At 41.5% G+C, this 18,958-nt stretch overlaps 1 protein-coding gene across 3 annotated transcripts in view; it reads right to left on the bottom strand.

The window, feature by feature from the left end:
• Positions 1–18,958, bottom strand: part of FOCAD (focadhesin) — a 262,779-nt gene that overhangs the window by 189,685 nt on the left and 54,136 nt on the right. For all 3 annotated transcript variants that reach the window (XM_004706558.2, XM_045289109.1, XM_045289110.1), the window contains 3 exons: positions 12,298–12,385; positions 10,321–10,523; positions 4,542–4,799 (listed from right to left, as the gene is read on the bottom strand). In XM_004706558.2, coding sequence (XP_004706615.1) covers positions 4,542–4,799; positions 10,321–10,523; positions 12,298–12,385 — 549 coding nt within the window. The remainder of the gene's footprint in view (positions 1–4,541; positions 4,800–10,320; positions 10,524–12,297; positions 12,386–18,958) is intronic.

The raw sequence follows: 18,958 nt of genomic DNA, 5'->3' as shown, positions 1-18,958 counted from the left end.
TAGGATTCATAACCCTGGTGGTGTATTGATTAAAAGTCCAGCTATTGACCTGCAGGTCTAAGGTTCGTGGGAAAAAGAGGTAAAAGTCTGTTTTCATAAAGATTCAGACTTAAAAACCAAACCCACTGCCACTGAGTCAATTCTGCCTCAGATCTATTCTCTAGAGTTTCTGAGACTGTATGTCTTGACTGGAGTAGATAGCCTCATCTTTCTCCTGCAGAGCAGTTGGTGGGTTTGAACCTGTGGTAACCAGTCTAATGTAGTCAGGGCCCATCGATAAGGAATACAGCCTTGGAAATCCTAGGGAGCAGATCCACCCTGTCCTATAGGGCCATTACCATCAAAATAAACTAGAGGGCAATTTCTTAAAAAACACAATCCAATAAGCACTGAAAGGCCAAAGAGATATGGAAGAAGAATTTTAAGATTGCTATCCTTTTCTTCTCGAGGAGTTGGGGCCTGGAGAACACTGGGTGCAAGAGGGAAATTTCAGAAAGATACAGAGAGAAGTTTGTCTGGAGTCCCCAAGGGAATATGGATGGAATATTACTGGAGGTCAAGGTCAGAGTAGAATATGGACTTAGTATAAAATGCAAACTGGAGGGGAGGTAGAAGAGAGGCAGAGGGAATAAGGTTTTTAGCCAAGAGGCTTAGCAGCAAGGCAGAGTGAGGTCTACAGAATGTGGGAGAAGTGGAACAGAACTAGTGCTCTCACCTGTTCGAGTGTGTATCCCAAACTCACTTTGCACATGGCCAGACATGGTCGCTGACAGTTGAAATGTTACCATGTTGGATTTGTAAGCAAAGAGACCTGGCAGTCAAGCAACACTTGTTGATTAACAGTTATCAATCTCTGCTTTAAAAGATTATAACAGACTCTGAGAAATCCTAACTGTCCACAGTCACATTACACAGGTGTGTCAATTACTGGTGATTGGATCCAATCATTACTCTTAAAACTCATTTTGGTCAAATCAATCCCAACTCCCAGTGACCCTAAAGGACAGAGCAGAATTGCCCAATAAGGTTTCTGAAACTTTAATCTTTATGGAAGCAAATTGCCACATCTTTCTCTCCTGATGGCTGGTGAGTTTGAAGTGCTGACCTTTGGGTTAGCAGCTGAGTGTTTAACTACTGTTACACTCGGACTCGTTTTACTCTTCAAAGAGTCATAAAGTGAAGCTCAGAAAAGGTCCTCGTTTAGGCCTAGGGGGCACAGAGTCCCTTCACAAACTCAGTTGAGCCCATGCTTAGCATTCATAGCACTGATTCCCCATCAGATGTGGCCCATCCTACAACATCACAGAGGCAGGAAGCTGCTCTCTGAAGAGGGAAGGGCAAGGCCACTGGACGTTACTGTGCTCAAGCCCTGAAGGCAGAGCTGCAACTGTCGTGACAACATATATTACTATGGGAGGGGAACAGCCTTACTCATAATAGGAGAAGGGCATGAATTGTTATTTAAACACAACTAAAGCACAGGAACCACTATTGTCAAAGAAAACACAAATTCAAGAAATAGACGGAGCTCCCATTTATTACAAGTACAGACTATCTGTAACCTAAAACCTCTGCTTACTAAACCACCGTGTTTAAAACTCTCAAGCCTTCCACAGGAATGTTCCTGGACCTCCATGGTCTCTCTCCAGAATACGCCAGCACATCGGATCCAAGAACACAAAAGGCAGGGATACGTAGTGGGCACTGACAGACCTGCTCTTGAATCTTCTTCAAAGTGAGTCTCATGGCATCTGTGTCAGAAGACTATCAGCATTCTCAGAACTGCTGACAGGATTTCTAGATATCAACAAAAGGAGCTTCTTGCCACATAAAACACATACTTTTCAAATGTCAACCTCTTGTCGTGATTTTGCCTAACTACCTACCCTTCTATGACAATACTTAGTCACAAAGTCAAGATTCCCTTCGGATTCTGGAGCCTCGTAGTCTTCATAGTTTAGTTCCAAATGTACCAAGCCTGCAGAAAATGTGAGCTATAGCGGGACCAGTGAAAGAAATGAATAAAGAAAACCACGGAAGAACTGATGCCTTTGAATCATGATGTTGGCAAAGAATATTGAAAGCATGCAGATTGCCAGAAAAACAAACAATCTGTCTTGGAAGAAGTACAGCCAGAATGTTTCTTGGACGCCAAGATGGTGAGACTTCGTCTCATGTACTTTAGACATGTCATCAAGAGCTAGCAGTCCCTGGAAAAAGACACCATGATTGGTAAAGGAGAGGGACATTGAAAAAGATGTCCTTGATAAGATGGATGGACGCAGTGGCTGCAATAATGGACGCCGATACATTAACAATTGTGAGGATGGCACAAGGCTGGGAAGTGCTTTGTTCTGTTGTACGCAGGGTCAATATGGGTCAGAACGGACCCACCAGTGCTTACCAACACTAAGAGTATCTTTAATATCAAATAGAATTAAAAATAGTAGCAATAATGCTCATCCATACTTTCTGTATGCAAATCTTTTTCTAACATTTCCAACTTTTAAAAGAAACCTCATAGGCCCTTACAACAAGATTACTATAACATGTCAATCACAAACACATGCTATAGGTGAGTGGATTCTATAATGGAGGTTAAGTGACCACCAACACAGGTGAAAGACAAGTCTCCAGATCCCTAAACTTACCTGTTTATTTAGCCCCAACTGACTCCAACAAAATCAAATCCACCATGAAGTCGATTCCGACTCACAGTGGCCCTAGAGGAGTTTTGGAGGCTGTAAATATTGAAGGGAGCAGCCAGCCTCCTCTTTCTCGCTCAGAGCGGCCGGTGGATTTGAACAAATAACCAGTGCCGCCAGCACTCCTTCGCTGCTGATGAGTATTCTGAAACATGGTTTTACTATCAATTCCATTTCAGCTCATGGCTGCCCCTCTTTTTACAAGGTGAGGAAGAAAACCGTGCATGAAATTAGCAAACCCACATAACTCGAGAAATAAAAAGTATTCCACTAATAATAGATTACAATCCTGATTCATTTCAATGAATCTACCCTAAGCCTTTATCCACAACGAGAAAGTTTACTTTTTCAAAATACCCGGGTCTCTCTTATTGGCTATTTCAGTTTACAGCTAAAAGCTAGTCAAAGAGTATGACATGAACACTTAATAGGAAAAGAAAAAGGAAATAAAAAGACATCTTTTACTTCTAAGACACCTCTTTTGTCCTTTCCAAAGACTTCAATAACATTACTTCTATGTTCTTACAAATGTCACCTTTGTATAAACAAGAATTTTGTTAGCTATATTCCAATGCTTCAACATGCCTTTGATCTTGATAACACAATTATACCAGGTGATTTTTCTCATTTCTTTCAAACATAACCTGAAAATATCCAGCAGAAAACGATGACAGCAACATATGCACAAATGTTTCATACTATTATACAATTGATGTATAGATTGTTATAAGCGCTATAAGAGCCCCCAATTATATATATATATATATATATATATATATATATCCAGCAGAGAATAACGTACTGATTTTCAATTTAAACCACTACTTTTTAATAAGCATTTACTAAATAAATTAATTAATCTGGAGGTCACTTTTGGAATTCCAACCTTTTTCATTTCAAAGCACACATGAAAAACTTATGTGTGCGAGGATGCTGGGGTGAATCAAGGAAGCACCAGGTGGCCAGGGGCCACAACCAGCAAGGCCCAACAGCCTCTTGCTCATGTGCCTGCTCGAGCACAGAGTAGATATTGCCTCTACACATCTGAACGCAGCCTTGCCCTTTCACTATCTTTGAGCCACAACCCAAAGAACGTTTTAAAGACACGGATCTGAGTCCCTCAAGGATGGCAAAATAGCATTTCATTGTGGTGTGACCTGAAAAGAATTCTCTGGAGACAGGGCAGAGAGATAGAAACACCGTCTCCAGAAGGCAAAAGCCCCCGACAGAGGACATGTTGGGGAATAACAGCTGCACATTTTGAGAAAGCCTCCAAGGTGATGCCGATGCACAGTGATCCTATAGGACAGAGTAGAACTGCTCCGGGAGTCTCCGAGATGGTAACTGTTCACGGAACTAGAAAGCCAAGAGGTTCTCCCAAGAGGTGGTTGGTAGTTTCGAACTGCTGACCTTGAGGATTGCAGCACAAGTGGCAACCCCTACGCCACCACGGCTCCTCCACGGCTCCTCCACACTTTGATAGTTTTGTTTTAAAAAGTTCTCTAACATTTCTGTAACAGTACTTTTTGACTCCTCCTCGTGGCTCTCCCACCAGGTAAGAATACTCTACACATTCAAAAATCAAGCTTTACCCCATTAAGACCAGTTCCTGTGGCACCCATGCTAACTCCTGGTGACTTCATGGGGGTCAGAGTAGAACGGGGCTCCATGGGGCTTTGCGTAAGGCTTTTGTGGACATGGAACAATTCATGGGCCTTTCTTCCAAGGTACCCCTGGGTGAACTCAAATCCCTGACCAACCCCTGTGGTTAGCAGCCGATCTCATTAACCACCTGCACCGCCTAGGGACTCCTGCCCCGTTCTTCTCTCGCTTTACCTGAGACGGATCTGCCTGGGCTAGTTCAGTCGTGACCTTCAGGATCTGGCGAAGATTCGGTCCTTCATCTTCGATCAGAAGATAAGCCAGCAAAAGGAGAGCAGGTGCAGGGATGGCTGTCGTGCGAGGAAGCAGCGACTCCACTGCCGCCAGCCAGTCGCAGGCCGCACCCTCTGCTCTCATCACCGCAAGCAGCCTCCAGGCTGTCACTGTTGAAGCGAGCGTGCTGGTGATCGGGAATGCAAGTTTGTAGGGGAGCTGAAGAATAAACATAAAAAGGGGGAAAGTCATAAGTAAAGGAGAGAAACATTATTTGTCAGATCTACAACCCTTCGTATTACATTTCATTATATGCATTAAACAACAACAAAATGAATATAAAATTGAAACTTTCAACTCTTGCCAAAAACATATCTGCCCACATTTCAGAAAAGAAGCCAACTACAAAGACCACATATTGTATGGTTTCTACTATAAAAGGGTAAGAATGTTAGCAGAAATTGATTACTGCTCACCAGGGGTGGTGGGGAGAGGGATAATGGGGAGAAATGGCTGCTAATGCTACAGTTTCTTTTCAGAGTTATAGAAATGGTCTAAAATTAGATGGAACTCTAGAACAATGTGCCACAACTTCTCCTCAGAGTCACCGGTCTCTCCCAGTTTGGGTATGAAAAGAAAAACAACAAAAAAAGATCGATATATTAGATACAAAGGGGGAAAAAAATCCATTCCACTAAAAAGCATTCACCAGTAAGAGGGAAGGAAGGAAAAATGCCCTGGCTTGTATGTCCCCAGCTCAAGACCTTGTGAAGAGGTAGCCCTGGGCCGATGGCAGATGGCAGGCTTGGACTGCGGACAATTCGTGTTTATAAGAGACCGAACTGGGATCAGAGTAGAGCTGGTTCAGCTGGCACCTAGGGAACTCATTCATAATTCTGAATAATGCCCACAATAATAGCCTTACAGCTCTAAACAGAAATAATACCCAGAGAAGATACTATGCTCAAATCCACCTGAAAAATGTTTCCTCGGAGGAGCCAGTGGCGCCGTGAGGGCTAGGAGCAGGTGAATGGGCTTAGCCTGGGTACACAGATGGCTCAGAGGGAGCCACAGGCATTAAAGAGACATTCGCCATCCGTCTCATGCTATAAGAAAAATTCAGAATCTCTAGACTATAACAGCCCTAACTGCAACTGAAGACAGGCTTATATGGATAAGAGCCATGTTACTGCAAGACTGAGAGGTAAACCTTGGGCTTTATAAAATTTTTGAATAACAATTCTATTGAGATATAATTCACATGCCATAAAATACTTTTCCAACGAACTTTTTGAAGTCCCCTGGTATAATTCAGTGGCTTTTAGTACATTCATAAAATTCGTTAACTATCACTACAACTTTATGTGAGAGCATTTCCATAACTCTGAAAAGAAGCCATACAAAAGAAGTCTCTGTAGTAGCAACCATACAATAAATGGTCTCTTGTGATTGGCTTCTATTGCTTGACAATGTTTTTCAAAATCCACCCATGTTCTAGCATATATTCTACTTCCATCTGTTTTTATTGCCAAAGACGATTTCGTGGCACAGATAGACTGCCACTGTGTGGGTTCCCTCATCCGTCAGGAACCCTGGAGGTTCTGGGTTCTATGTGGGCAGGGCTGCTAGCCACAGGGCAGCGGTCCAGACCCACCCGCTGCTCCACAGGAGAAGGCTGACGTCTCCTACGACAGGCCTGCTCTGCCCACGAGGTCACCGAGACGCAGAATTGACTTCATGGGGTGGGTTTATGCAGCAACTGAGGAAGGTCAGTAGTTTCGGATTTTCATTTCTTAAGAATAATGCTGCGATAAGCATTCGTGTAAAGTTTTTTGTGTCAACATAGGTTTTGAATTCCCTGGCATATATCCCTAGGAGTGGAAATAAAATCTATTTGAAAGTAAATGGCAAAATACGTTTTTAAGATAAATGTATACCTTCTGTGTTGATAGGGAATTATAGGTCTCAAGTGAAAATACAAGATACTGTGGCTGGAATGCCATCATTTTTTTTTTAAGCAAAAGAAGATATTTTGCATTTGCTTATATGTACCAGGACAAACACTGAAGGAATCGCGAATTCCTGTTTTTTCATTTGCTATGGTAGGAACTAGACACTCGTGAGTGAAAACCATTTGAGTGTATTATTATTGCAAGAAATGTTCAATTTAAAAGTTAAATAATATTTACATTTGTATAATGGTATTTCTTTTAAGACACCTGTCCCCTACCCCCACCCCCAAGAAAATGACATTCATTAGAGATGAGGGCCAAATTTCTTTAACTGAGAAATAGCACGGGTCTTAGATGCAACTAGACCTGGCCCTCTGCCCAGCCAGGCCAGCTACCAACGAGCCTTACTTTCCTGGTTTGTCAGAGGGAACTCATGAGCACTCTCCTGTCGCTGTAATTGAAGCAGATAACTCTAACTACACAGAGAGACAAATCTGAAAAATCTAAAGCTGCAAAGCTAAGGAACCATTATTACTTTAGGAAAAAAAAACACCCATAGACAAAAGGGTAAAAGAAAGTAATTAGTAAACCACGATAAAACTGCAAACTGAGTCAAAAGCAGCAATATTACACAAATATCTAGCAGTATATGCTGGATAAATAAATGTAGTTGATCTCTATACTGGAATATTATTGAGTTGTAAGAAATAATATGAAGCATTGATACATGCCACACATTGGTGAAATTCGAAAATCTTAGAAGAAGCGAAAGAAGCAGTAACAAAGGACCACATGTTACATGATTCCACTAAGGCAATGTAAAGGAGGCAAATCTATAGACACAGGAAGTGGGTGAGAGGTGGCTTCCATGGTGTTCTCTCAGCAGTTCTCAAAGCATAGCTTCAATGTGTAAATCCCTAAAGCAAGGTACAGCACAGCTGCGTAGTTGGTACACAAGATGTTGAAGACACAAACAATGACAGAGAGCAATGAATTGTGATGCGAGGAGGTTGAGCACCATTTACCGAGCTAGAAAAGGAATCATTCTGATAAGCCCACTCAACTCTGTGTCACTGAAGAGAATCTGATTCATAGCAACCCTACAGGACAGGATACAACTGCCCCTGTGGGTTTCTGAGACTATAAATATTTCCAAAAGTAGACAGCCTTATTTTTATCCTGAAGAGCAACTAATGGTTTCGAACTCCTAACCACGTCAAGGTGAGCAGCACAACGAGTAGCCCACTATACCACCAGCAGCTCTGATGGAGGAGAAGAAAGCATTACTCACTAAAGCTTGGAGCGTGGTCAATTCATAGCTGTGTTTAGATAGAGCAGTGGTTCTCAACCTTCCTAATACCGCAACCCTTAATACAGTTCCTCATGTGGTAGTGACCCGCCCCCCCGACCATAAAATTATTTTCGTTGCTACTTCATCACTGTAATTTTGCTACTGTTATGAATCGGGTGACCCCTGTGAAAGGGTCATTCGACTCTCAAAGGGGTCGCAACCCACAGGTTCAGAACCACTGAGATAGGCCATTAAGAATAGATGTAGGAAAAGAAGGGAAAAAAAGAATAGATGGGGGAAAAAAGAACAGATGTAGAAATAACCCAAGGGTAAAGTATGGCTTAATTTTTTTAAATTCTTTTAAACTCTTTTTGATAAGTCTTTTAAATAAGAACACTATTGTAAGGAGGCTGCTTATAGCCCTAATATTGCTTCCTCCTAACTCCCCACCAGCTGCTAAAGGGAAAGTCCAAATGTAAGAAAGAAGGTACCCGTACACCTGAGCAAATGGTACTGAATCTGAATAATCAGGAATTAAAATTAGGGGGCTTCTTTGTAAATATCATTAGCAACTTAAGAAACAAAACTCTTAGACAAAATATATCCGCCCCTACCCAATCTCTGTCAGGACTCAGGCCTCATTCTATATGCGCAAATGAGGGGAGATTAAAGCGTTATTGGTATTTTTTTAGCCTCACTTTGTACTCCTACTAAGTGAGCTCTAGTGGTATAGTGGGTTATGCTTTGACCTGCTAACAGGTCTGCAGTTCAAACCCAGCAGTGGCTCCACAGGAAAAAGAGGAGGCTCTTCTTGTAAATATTTATAGTCTTAGAAACCCAAAGGGGTAGACAGATGAATTCTGTCCTACAGGGTCACTGTATTAGTCTAGGTACTTTGGAGAAACAAATCCACGGCGACTCACGTATAAGAGAGAGTTTTATGTAAAGAAAAGGTGCATCAGGAAAACATCCCAACCCAATGCTGCCCAAGCCCACAAGTCCAACATTAACCCATTGACCCAACACCAGTCCACAAAGTCCTCCACCTCACAAAACAGAGGCAATGATGCCGACTGCAGGAGGAAAGCTGAGTCCATGAACGTGTAAGCATCTCAGCACTGGCAGGGGTCTCCACACAGCTGCTCCAGCACCCTGGGCTGCATCGGGATAGATCCATGCGGCTTCTCCTTGGGGATGTCTTGTAGGAAATCCATCTTGCAAGCTGAAGCAGGGAACTGCTAAGGCAGCTGCACCCGATGCAACCATCACAAAACAAGAGACCCGAGAACTAGAAAGGCGAGGCTTCACCACCCATTTATCCCTCCGCCTTTCAACCAGCACCGCATGTGACTATCGGCCAGGCTGGCACAATTAACTAACTCAGTCACCATGAGTCAGAATCAACTCAATGGCCCCGTGTTTGGGTTTGGAGGGTTATTGTGAGAAGAACTTCACTATCTTGATGCAAATCAATTATAGAAAGCTTTGGTCCCCAAATTAAGATAGAAGAAACTATAGTATAAATTCAATGTGCCTATGACTATAATTATAGAAATGTCCTTTCTGTGACTAGCTCACACATGGAATAAGAATGGTTGGATTTGTGCGGAGACATTTCCCAATACCTGATGAGAGGTATCTTTGCTTTTGAGATGCAGTTACAGCAAGGGCTCTTGCTTGTGCTTACAGAACAATGCTCTCCTCTGAGGCTTAAGGTGTTTTACCACCTTTGTTTAATGTCTCAGCATCCTCAACTCAATTCCCATAAGAATAAGAGTTGAAAAGTAATACTGCATTGTACTGAGGGCAACACTAAAAACAGCAAAAGAGGAAAAGGCTGGCAAATACAGGACTGAAACCCAGATATGTACAATCCTTTCATATGATCATACTAAGCAGAGTAAGACTGAACACTAAGAATGCGATATGCCTGACAAGCAGGAGCCGCAATGGAATGAAGGACAGACCTGTTCTCTCCCACTTGGGGTCAGTGGAGTAGGGGTGTGCACCCGGGAATACAGCTTGGGGTGCCACGTTCAGAATAGAGCCTTAGTTCTTGCATACCTCAGAACACCCAGGCACCCCAGCAGCATTACCCAGAATGGATGGGGTCCCAGATCAAGTAAAGTGCTGCCCTGACTAAACAATGTGATGAGGAAAAAAGGAGGCCAAACTCAAATACGTTGGAGAACATGAGGTGAAGTAGGGCAGGTTTTCTTTTCTTTCCTTCAGGGTTCCTTAGGCCCTGGACTGGCAAGTCACCGGCAATCATAGGAGGGAAAATAGTGGGAAGCATTGCTAAAACGCTACATTTCTTAACAGGGCCACCATCCCTCTCACAGTCCAGAAGAATTTACTACGTTCTCCTAGACCAGGGCGTGACAGGATGCTAAGTTCAATGTCAGAGCTTAAACACAGCAGATGCTTCATCAGGAGGTGAGGCAACAGAAATTCCAGATCAACCTGGTGGTGAAGAGTCACACAGAGGAAGTAGTACCTTTAGGGGGTCATCTTGGTAGCATTCCTGCTGCACCATTTCCAAAAGGTTTAGAGCCAGCTGCTGCCTTGAGGGGCCCTCTTCATCCACGAATATGCAGTCTTCCAAGGCAGTGGAGGATAAAATCTGCAGGACTGGCATTACTAGCATCAGGGATGACTTTGGGATTTTCTGGCCCTCAGCAAAAGAGAGGAGCTTCAAAGCTATTAATCAGAGTAACAATGATTCAAGTTTAAAAAATCAATACCACAGTCAAGAGAAATGCTATTTTATTTAAGGAAGATATGTCAATGAATTTTCTTTCCACTTTACAACTGGGTCAGACATTTAACTAAAAGGTTATATCTTATCCTTTGGGGTGGAAAAGGATCATACACATTAACTATTCTTCCAAACAGGTATTAATAAATTTATAACTGAAAATTTAATGATACTCTTAGGGAAAATATGTATATCATATATCATCAGGTATAAACCAATCCTCTTTTAGGTCAGTGATCTTTTTTTTTTTTAAGTAATATGGCCGAACATTTGTCAGTTATATCCCATCAGATCTCACTATTGCCCTCAGCACACAGAGGCAAGAGGCCCTGCAGTAGCCAGCCAACTGCAACCTGGTCAGTAGACACAGCATCAACATATATTCTTCCCTCACAAGTGCATCCAAGATTTTTTTTTTAATCATAACAATTTTTTTTTTCAAGACTGTTTTCAGAGACCTTTAAAAGGGGTGATTTCATTGCAAATCTGCCAGTTGTAGCAACTTGATTCTTTATCACATTATTCTTATCTAGAACATTGATGCCTTCTCATCCCCTCCCTATTCTCACCCACCTTGTTACTTTTCTTTAAATCCATACTGGATGGTCAGAAAACTGACTAATCTAGGTTGATGCCATAACCAGGTTCAGACCACAACCACAAATTAAATCTTGTTCAATGTGATACTTGGTTTTGATCAGAAAAATTTTACCAAGAAATGGCAAACACCATTTGTGTCAAAAGTTTCAGGCTATGTGTGATCACGAGGTGTCGATGGGATCAGGTATCAGGTACTAAAGAACAAAAAATCATATCATTGTGAATGAGGGGGAGTGTGGAGTGGAGACCCAAAGCCCATCTGTAGGCAACTGGACAAGCCAGTGAGGGTGTGATGTAGCAATGATGAAATATACAACTTTCCTCTAGTTCCTAAATGCTTCCTCTCCCCTCCCCTCAACCTATCATGATCCCAATACTACCTTACAAATCTGGTTGACCAGAGGATGCACACTGGTACAGATGGGAACTAGAAACACAGGGCATCCAGGACAGATGATCCCCTCAGGACCAGTGGTGAGAGTGGCGATCCCCCGAGGGTGTAGGGAAGGTGGGGAAGAAAGGGGGAACAGATTACAAGGATCTACATATAACCCCCTCCCTGGGGGACGGACAACAGAAAAGTGGGTGAAAGGAGACGTCGGACAGTGTAAGACATGACAAAACAATAATAATTTATAAATTATCAAGGTTTCATGAGGAAGGGGGGAGCAGGGAGGGAAGGGAAAAAATGAGGAGCTGATACTAAGGGCTCAAGTAGAAAGCAAATGTTTTGAGAATGATGAGGGCAACAAATGTACAAGTGTGCTTGACACAATGGATGGATGTATAGATTGTGATAAGAGTTGTATGAGCCCCCAATAAAATGATTGGAAAAAAAAAGTTTCAGGCTATTGTTTCTCAGATATTTTCACAACTATGAACTAGCTGAAAAGTCTTTCAAAATGGTTCTTGGTAAATTTTGGGGTATGAAATCTTGACCTAGGTAATATTTGAAGGTGGTGGGGAACTACTTGATAAAGATTAGCTAGGAAAATTCTAGAACAGAAATTCAAAATATCCAACATTTCTCAGTATAACATAATATGTAGCTGAAGTGATTCCTCATAATATTTATTGTACATTGATAGTTACTCTAGTGAGTAAATATTTATTCACCCAGATTTAAGATTGGCTTCTGTTGACTTGCTGGAGTCTGGAGAAGAAGTGAAGCTATTCCAATTACAACCAGTTCAACTGGAAAGTCCTAAAAGAAAAAAGAAAAAAAAAAGTTGCTCAAAAAATCCCGAGACCCATGGCTTCATGTGTTGTAAGGTCTGTCACCCTTGGTGCCTCAGAGCGATCTCAGGTACAAAACAACAAAGTGTGGCCAAGTCTTGCACCAGCAATCCTCACGACTGTGGTCATGTTTGAAGCCTCTGCGGCCATCACTGTAGCCACCTCCTGAGGGTCTTCTTCTTCACTGACCGCTTCTCCACGCACGAAGTCCTTCTCTAGGGATTGGCCTTCCAGGTAACATATCCAAAGACCGTGAAATGAAGTCTCACCACCGTCACTTCTACAAAGCATTCTGGCTGCACTTCCTCCCAGATGTGTTTGTTGATTCCTCAGGCAGTCCACAGTATGCTCAATATTATCTTTTCCCAACGCCACAGTTCAAATGCATCGATTCTTCTCTGGTCTGCTTTATAATTAGGGACCTTTCACATGCACAAGCAGCAACAGACAACACCATGACCGGGGTCAGGTACACGTTGCAGTGAAAGTGACTTCTTGGTCCTTTAACACTTACTTTAGAAGTCGTGTGCATCACATTTGCCCAAAGCAATGTACCATTTGATGTCTTGGCTGCTACTTCCATGAGTATTGATTAACATATAACTAGAAAGAGTATATTTGACATAAAAGATTGCAACCCTGATATACAAAATTATTTAGACAAGCCTGAAGTTCTGAAAGAAGAGTTGGTGAAGACCGCTCTTATAAATTCACATATAAATTCAAACTATCCTCCTAAAACAAAATAAGCTTGAAATCAACACAATTCAGAGACTATATGAAACAGATCAATTAATTGTTCAAAACAGTTGATAATTAACTAAAATATTTAATTTTAAAATATCTTGTTTCTGAGCAATAGCTCAATTGTCAACATACCGAACATCAACATCACTTATTTATATAACTTGGATAATGACTAACCCAAGATAAATGTTAATAAACCATGTTATTATAATAAAAGTAACCATTAGCACCCAAGGAAGCCAAGATTATGTTTAAATTACAGCAATTTATTAAGTATATTTAAATGTAGCCAAGGAATAACTATAGAAATTTTAAATCATTCACTTCACCAAACATAAAAATAAAATGAAAAAGGAATATGTATAATTAAGTTCTAATAAATAAAATACATATAACATCAGATGTTATTTGACGTTTTTATATCAATAAAAACAAAAACAAGAATGACTGCCATAGAGTTGATTCCGACTCATAGTCATCCCATAGGACACAGGAGAACTTCTCCTTAAGGTTTTGGAGATTTTAAATCTTTATGAGTACAACAGCCTCACAATTCTCCCACACTGCCGTATGTACACTTGAACTGCAGACCTTGTGGTTAGCAACTCAACATATAACCCACTACATGGTCAGGAATCTTTAAAGTCCAGCACACACTGCTAAAATGATTTCCTTCTGAAAAGTGGCAGAAGCACCTGTGAATTAATAATGAAGAGAAAGAAAGTAGAAGGGAATCTGTCAGATAGAGCAATATTTTACAGAAACATTTGTGAGAAAACAATTCAGTCTGACATCTCGGGTATCATAATCTTGGAATACTATCAACTCTGGCCTAAATTAATAAATACGATCTTTCTTCAATGAATATCTCAATTTTACCATTCAAAAAGTAAAAGTAGTCCCAGGGCAAAATTATCTAAACTGCTTACTTATGGACTTCTAACATACATTAAAAAGAACACTTTGGTCCTTGATTATTCAGAATAACCAGAGAAGGGAAACTCATAAAGGTCCATCCACAGGTAAATGGAATGTATACATACCAAACCAAACCACACTGGCTGCCTTCGTGTCAATGCTGACCCATAGCACCCCCTGTGGGTTTCTGAGACTATTTACAGGACTAGAAAGCCCAGTCTTTCTCCCAAGGAGCTGTTGGTGGTTTTGAATTGTCGACCATGTGAACTGCAGCCCAACGCATAAGCACTATACTACCAGGGATCCTTAATGTACACATACAATAGAATTATTAAGTCATAGGCAGAAATGGAGTCCTGACTCAAGCTAGGACATGCATGAACCTGAGCATGTTACGCAGAAGGAAATATGTCAGATACAAAAGGACAAGTTTTGGATGATTCCACTGATATGAAATCTATAGAATGGACGAAAGTACTGAGAGCGAGGTGTACTAGTTGTAACCAGGAGCAGGAGGGAGGCAGGCTGAGTGTCATGCCAGCCAGCACACTGAGTTTCTGTTAACTGAGAACCACTCACGGTCATCGAGTTGATTACAACTCCTCTGCGGGTCACTATGAGCCGACTGGACTGGATGGCAGTGAAGGAGGACAGAGTAGAACTGCATGCTCGGCATCTGTCTCAGCTTTCTCCATGAAGGGGCTTGTGTGTTTCAACTGCTAACCTTGCGATTGGCAGCCCAAATCATAACCCACGATGCCACTAGAGATACAGTTTCTGTTAAGGGCGATGGGAAAATCAGTCCCGGCAATGGTTACACACCATAACCAAAGTATTTAGTGTTATTAAATTATACACTGAAAACTGTCAAAACAAATGTTTTATATATGGATCACGAGACAAAAATAAGCATCAAAAGAAGAAAAATAATTTGTGAGTTTTGAAAATGGATTTTCTTTCAGTTTGCTACTTTGAGGTCTATGTACAGTACATACTCATGTATAAGCCAAGTTTTTCAGCACATTTTAAATGCAGATTTTATGGTAAAATTAGGTGCCTTGGCTGATATGCAGGTTGCCTTATACTCGAGTATATGCGGTAGGTTCACTGCTTCTGAAGCGACAATGAAACAACAAAGCAGTGTTTGTCTGCATGAGGACAGTGAGAGTAGCTTTGGAACTGACACACTTCACAGTATATCCTGCCGTATCATCCGTTACTGTTATATTTTCTTTGTTTCATTCCACCTTCCGCAAGTCCACGTAGAAACCCAACAGAGCCATTTACATTTCAAACTGGCTGGCAGTCAAGAGACCAAGAAAGAAGTGAGAGCATGCTCCTACACTAAGTCACTCATAGAAAGCACAGCGCTCCTCACTGTAAGTTCCACAAAGTAGGTTTTCAGGGACTCTGAGACAGAGTAAAAGTATATTAAAGCGTGTGGAACATAAACTTAAGGAAGGAACAAATGAGAATGACGTGCTTAGGAGATGCAAAGACACTGGCCTATTCAGAACCGAGGATGATAGAGAGCTGCAGATGAAGACACCAAAAATAAGGATGAAAACTATGGAAGATCAGAATAGATAAATTTTAAGCTACTTGCAATTGTTTTACTTTTAATGGCTATCAAAGGCCAACACTATTTAATGAGGTCTTTTAGTAAGTGCCAGTGTTGGACATCTGTTTTGTGACACTTGAAATATCACAGTTACTGGCTCTGTACACCGGCACCCTGATGATCCTCCCTCAGGTCCCACCAGGCAGCTCTTGCTTCTTGTCTTAGAACAGCAAGAAACCAGACATTTAAGGTAGTTAAGAGTGCCCAAGGACTACTCTTAAAGAATAGTCAGCATGAGCTCATGGATCCATGTTTTCTCCTTTGAGACACATTTCATAAAGCTTCTCAGAAGACTGGTTGTGGCAGTGACCAATGTGGTAATATTTACATTATCCCCCCACCGCCCTACTTTACTCCTTTGGTCCTCATCACTGCTGCTCTTGGGGATTTCCAATGCACTCTGCTCCTCACACAAATGACAACAGGTGTCTACACTTGTTGCGTCATCTGAGAGCTGTCCTGTAGAGATCTTAGCTCTTTCTTCACTTTGAGAGCCTGCTCCTAGTCAAAACCATGTTTCGGTGGGCGTGGGGAGAGCCTTAATTTTGCTAATCAGAATGTCAGAATGAATTTCTTTTGCTTGAAACAGAAAGGACCTTAAGATATCGTCACTCAAATAGGGCTAAAAACAGGTTATTTGCAACCAAATCCACTGACACCAATGTAAGCTAAGAAAAGCATCCATGTTCAGTACGCTGTTATTTCTGATATGAAAATAGAAAAAAAGAACAACGAGGAAAAGAGAAGTTAGCATAAGATTTGAATTGAAAACCCGGGTGAGAAATTTAGGGATAGAGGAATATAGGTGTAGCCTCAAAATAGGTAATGCAATCACTTTATTCTGCTTCATTTTGTTTCAAACCACAGTGCATACAGGCCTAGGGGATAAATGAGTATGCTTGCAAATTAATATTCCTTAGTTGCTTCTTTGACCTGAAGAGCACAGGGGTGGGGATGGGAAGCAGAAAAGTTCTAACCACAAGTACTTTAGTTCTATTTATGTTTACCGCCTTCTAAAATTGTTAAAAAATATGTAACTTAAAGAATCACGTACTTCTATAATAAAAAATATTTTTAAAATTGTACTCAAGAGCCAACATGAAGAGGTTCTTCTGACTTAAAATGCTATCATTGGAAGTTCAATGAGAATAATACTGCGATGGATTGAAACACATCAAATAGCTAAGAAATAAGGAAATGGCAGACCTGGAGCATTCTTGCTTCTTGAACTCCTAATGAATTAATCGAAGTAAGCACTGAACTTCAATAATTACTAGCCTATTGCCATCGAGTCAATTCTGACTCATAGGAACCCCACAGGACAGAGCAGAAATGCTCTTTAGGATTTCTGAGACTGTAACTCTTTACGGGATGTGGCAGCTACATAATCTGTTGTCAATTTGAGACTCAAGAGTGAAGGGGTGGAGTTTAGTTTATCAATCAGGTCACAGCTTGAGGACCTCATTTGGAGGCGCTCAAATAGATAGATTGCTGGAGGCTGGATGCTTGCACACTCACTGAGAGACATTACTGACAACAAGCCTGATGGAGCTACACTGATGCAGCCAGAGCTCTGGAAGCGGAGGAGCCACGTGGAGACCCCTGCCAGCACTGGGATGCTGCTACCGCCACTGGATTCACAAGACCTTCCACCCATTGGCCTGTGATCTTCCTGCATTCGGCATCATTGCATATGTTTCATGAGTCTGAAGAGGACTTTATAGCTTTCTACCAGACATATGGGATGATATCAGACTTATGGACTTGATCCGGACTGGGCTGAGATGTTTTCTCAATATTCAACTGCTCTTATATATTAAGATCTTTCTTATAAACATAAGAGTGTCTATGGAAAATAGAGGAAAGAACTAGAAGGCAAAGGACATTTATAGAAGTATAAATATAGGCATGTACATATGTAAATATATTTATATATAACGATAAGGAAATAGATCTATGTACATATATTTATACAAGAGTATTAAGGTAGCAGACGGACATTGGGCCTCTACTTAAGTACGCCCTCAATGCAAAAAACACTTTGTTCAAATAACTCGGCATTCTGTGATGCTCACCTTCCCGACATGATCGCTGAAGACAAAATGGGTGCACAAGCAAATGTGGCGAAGAACACTGATGGTCCCCAGCTATCAAAAGATATAGCATCTGAGGTCTTAAAGGCTTGAAGATAAACAAGTAGCTATCTAGCTGACAAGCAACAAAGTCCACATGGAAGAAGGACACCAACCTGTGTGATCATGAAGTATTGATGGGATCAGGTATCAGGCATCAAAGACCCAGAACAAAATACCAAAGTAAACTTGGTGGGAGGATGGCAGTGGGCAGGGGTGGGAGGTGTAGTGGAGACCCAAAGCCCATCTGGACAATTGGACATCCCCTTACAGAAGGGTCACAAGGAAGAGACAAGCCAGTCAGGGTGCAGTATAACACCAATGAAACCTACAACTTTCCTTTAGTTCTTTAATGCTTCCTCCCCCACACTATCATGACCCCAATTCTAGACCAGAGGATATACACTGGTACAGATAAGAGCTGGAAACACAGGGAATCCAGGACAGATAAACCCCGCGGACCAATAATGAGAGTAGCAATACCTGGACGGTAAGGGGAAGGTAGAGGGAAAAGGGGGGAACTGATCACAATGATCTACATATAACCCTCTCCCTGGGGGACGGACAACAGAAAAGTGAGTGAAGGAAGCTATCGGTCAGTGTAAGACATGAAAAAAAATTGATAAATTAGCAAGGGTTCATGAAGGAGAGAAGGTGGGAGAGGGGGCAAATGAGCTGATATCAAGGGCTCAAGTAGAAAGAAAATGTTTTGAAAATGATGATGGCAACATATATACAAATGTGCTTGACACAATGGGTGTATGTATGGATTGTGATAAGAGCTGTATGGGCCCCCAATAAAATGACTTTTAAAAAAAGTATCTACATATTTGTTTCTCTAGTCAACCCAGACTAACACACAGGAGTAGAAAGCCTCATCTTTCCTCCATGGAGAGTTTGGTGGTTTTTGAACTGTTCACCTCGTGGATCAGCAGACCATAGGGCAGTGTAAAACTGCTCTTCTGAGGTTGTAAATATTTATGAGATCAGAGAGTCTCATCTTTCTCCTGTTACTAGAGCAGCTGGTGGGTTTGAACTACTGACTTTATGGTTAGCAGCCCAATATGTAATCCACTACACCACCACGGCTCCTCTACCTGAAAGACAGATCTGAAAAATTTTA

Source organism: Echinops telfairi, unplaced genomic scaffold (assembly GCF_000313985.2).
Source record: "Echinops telfairi isolate 266 unplaced genomic scaffold, ASM31398v2 ScPeMD7_25;HRSCAF=90, whole genome shotgun sequence".
Lineage (NCBI taxonomy): Eukaryota > Metazoa > Chordata > Mammalia > Afrosoricida > Tenrecidae > Echinops > Echinops telfairi.
Note: the sequence above shows the minus strand (reverse complement) of the source record. Positions and strands in the feature narration are given on the sequence as shown.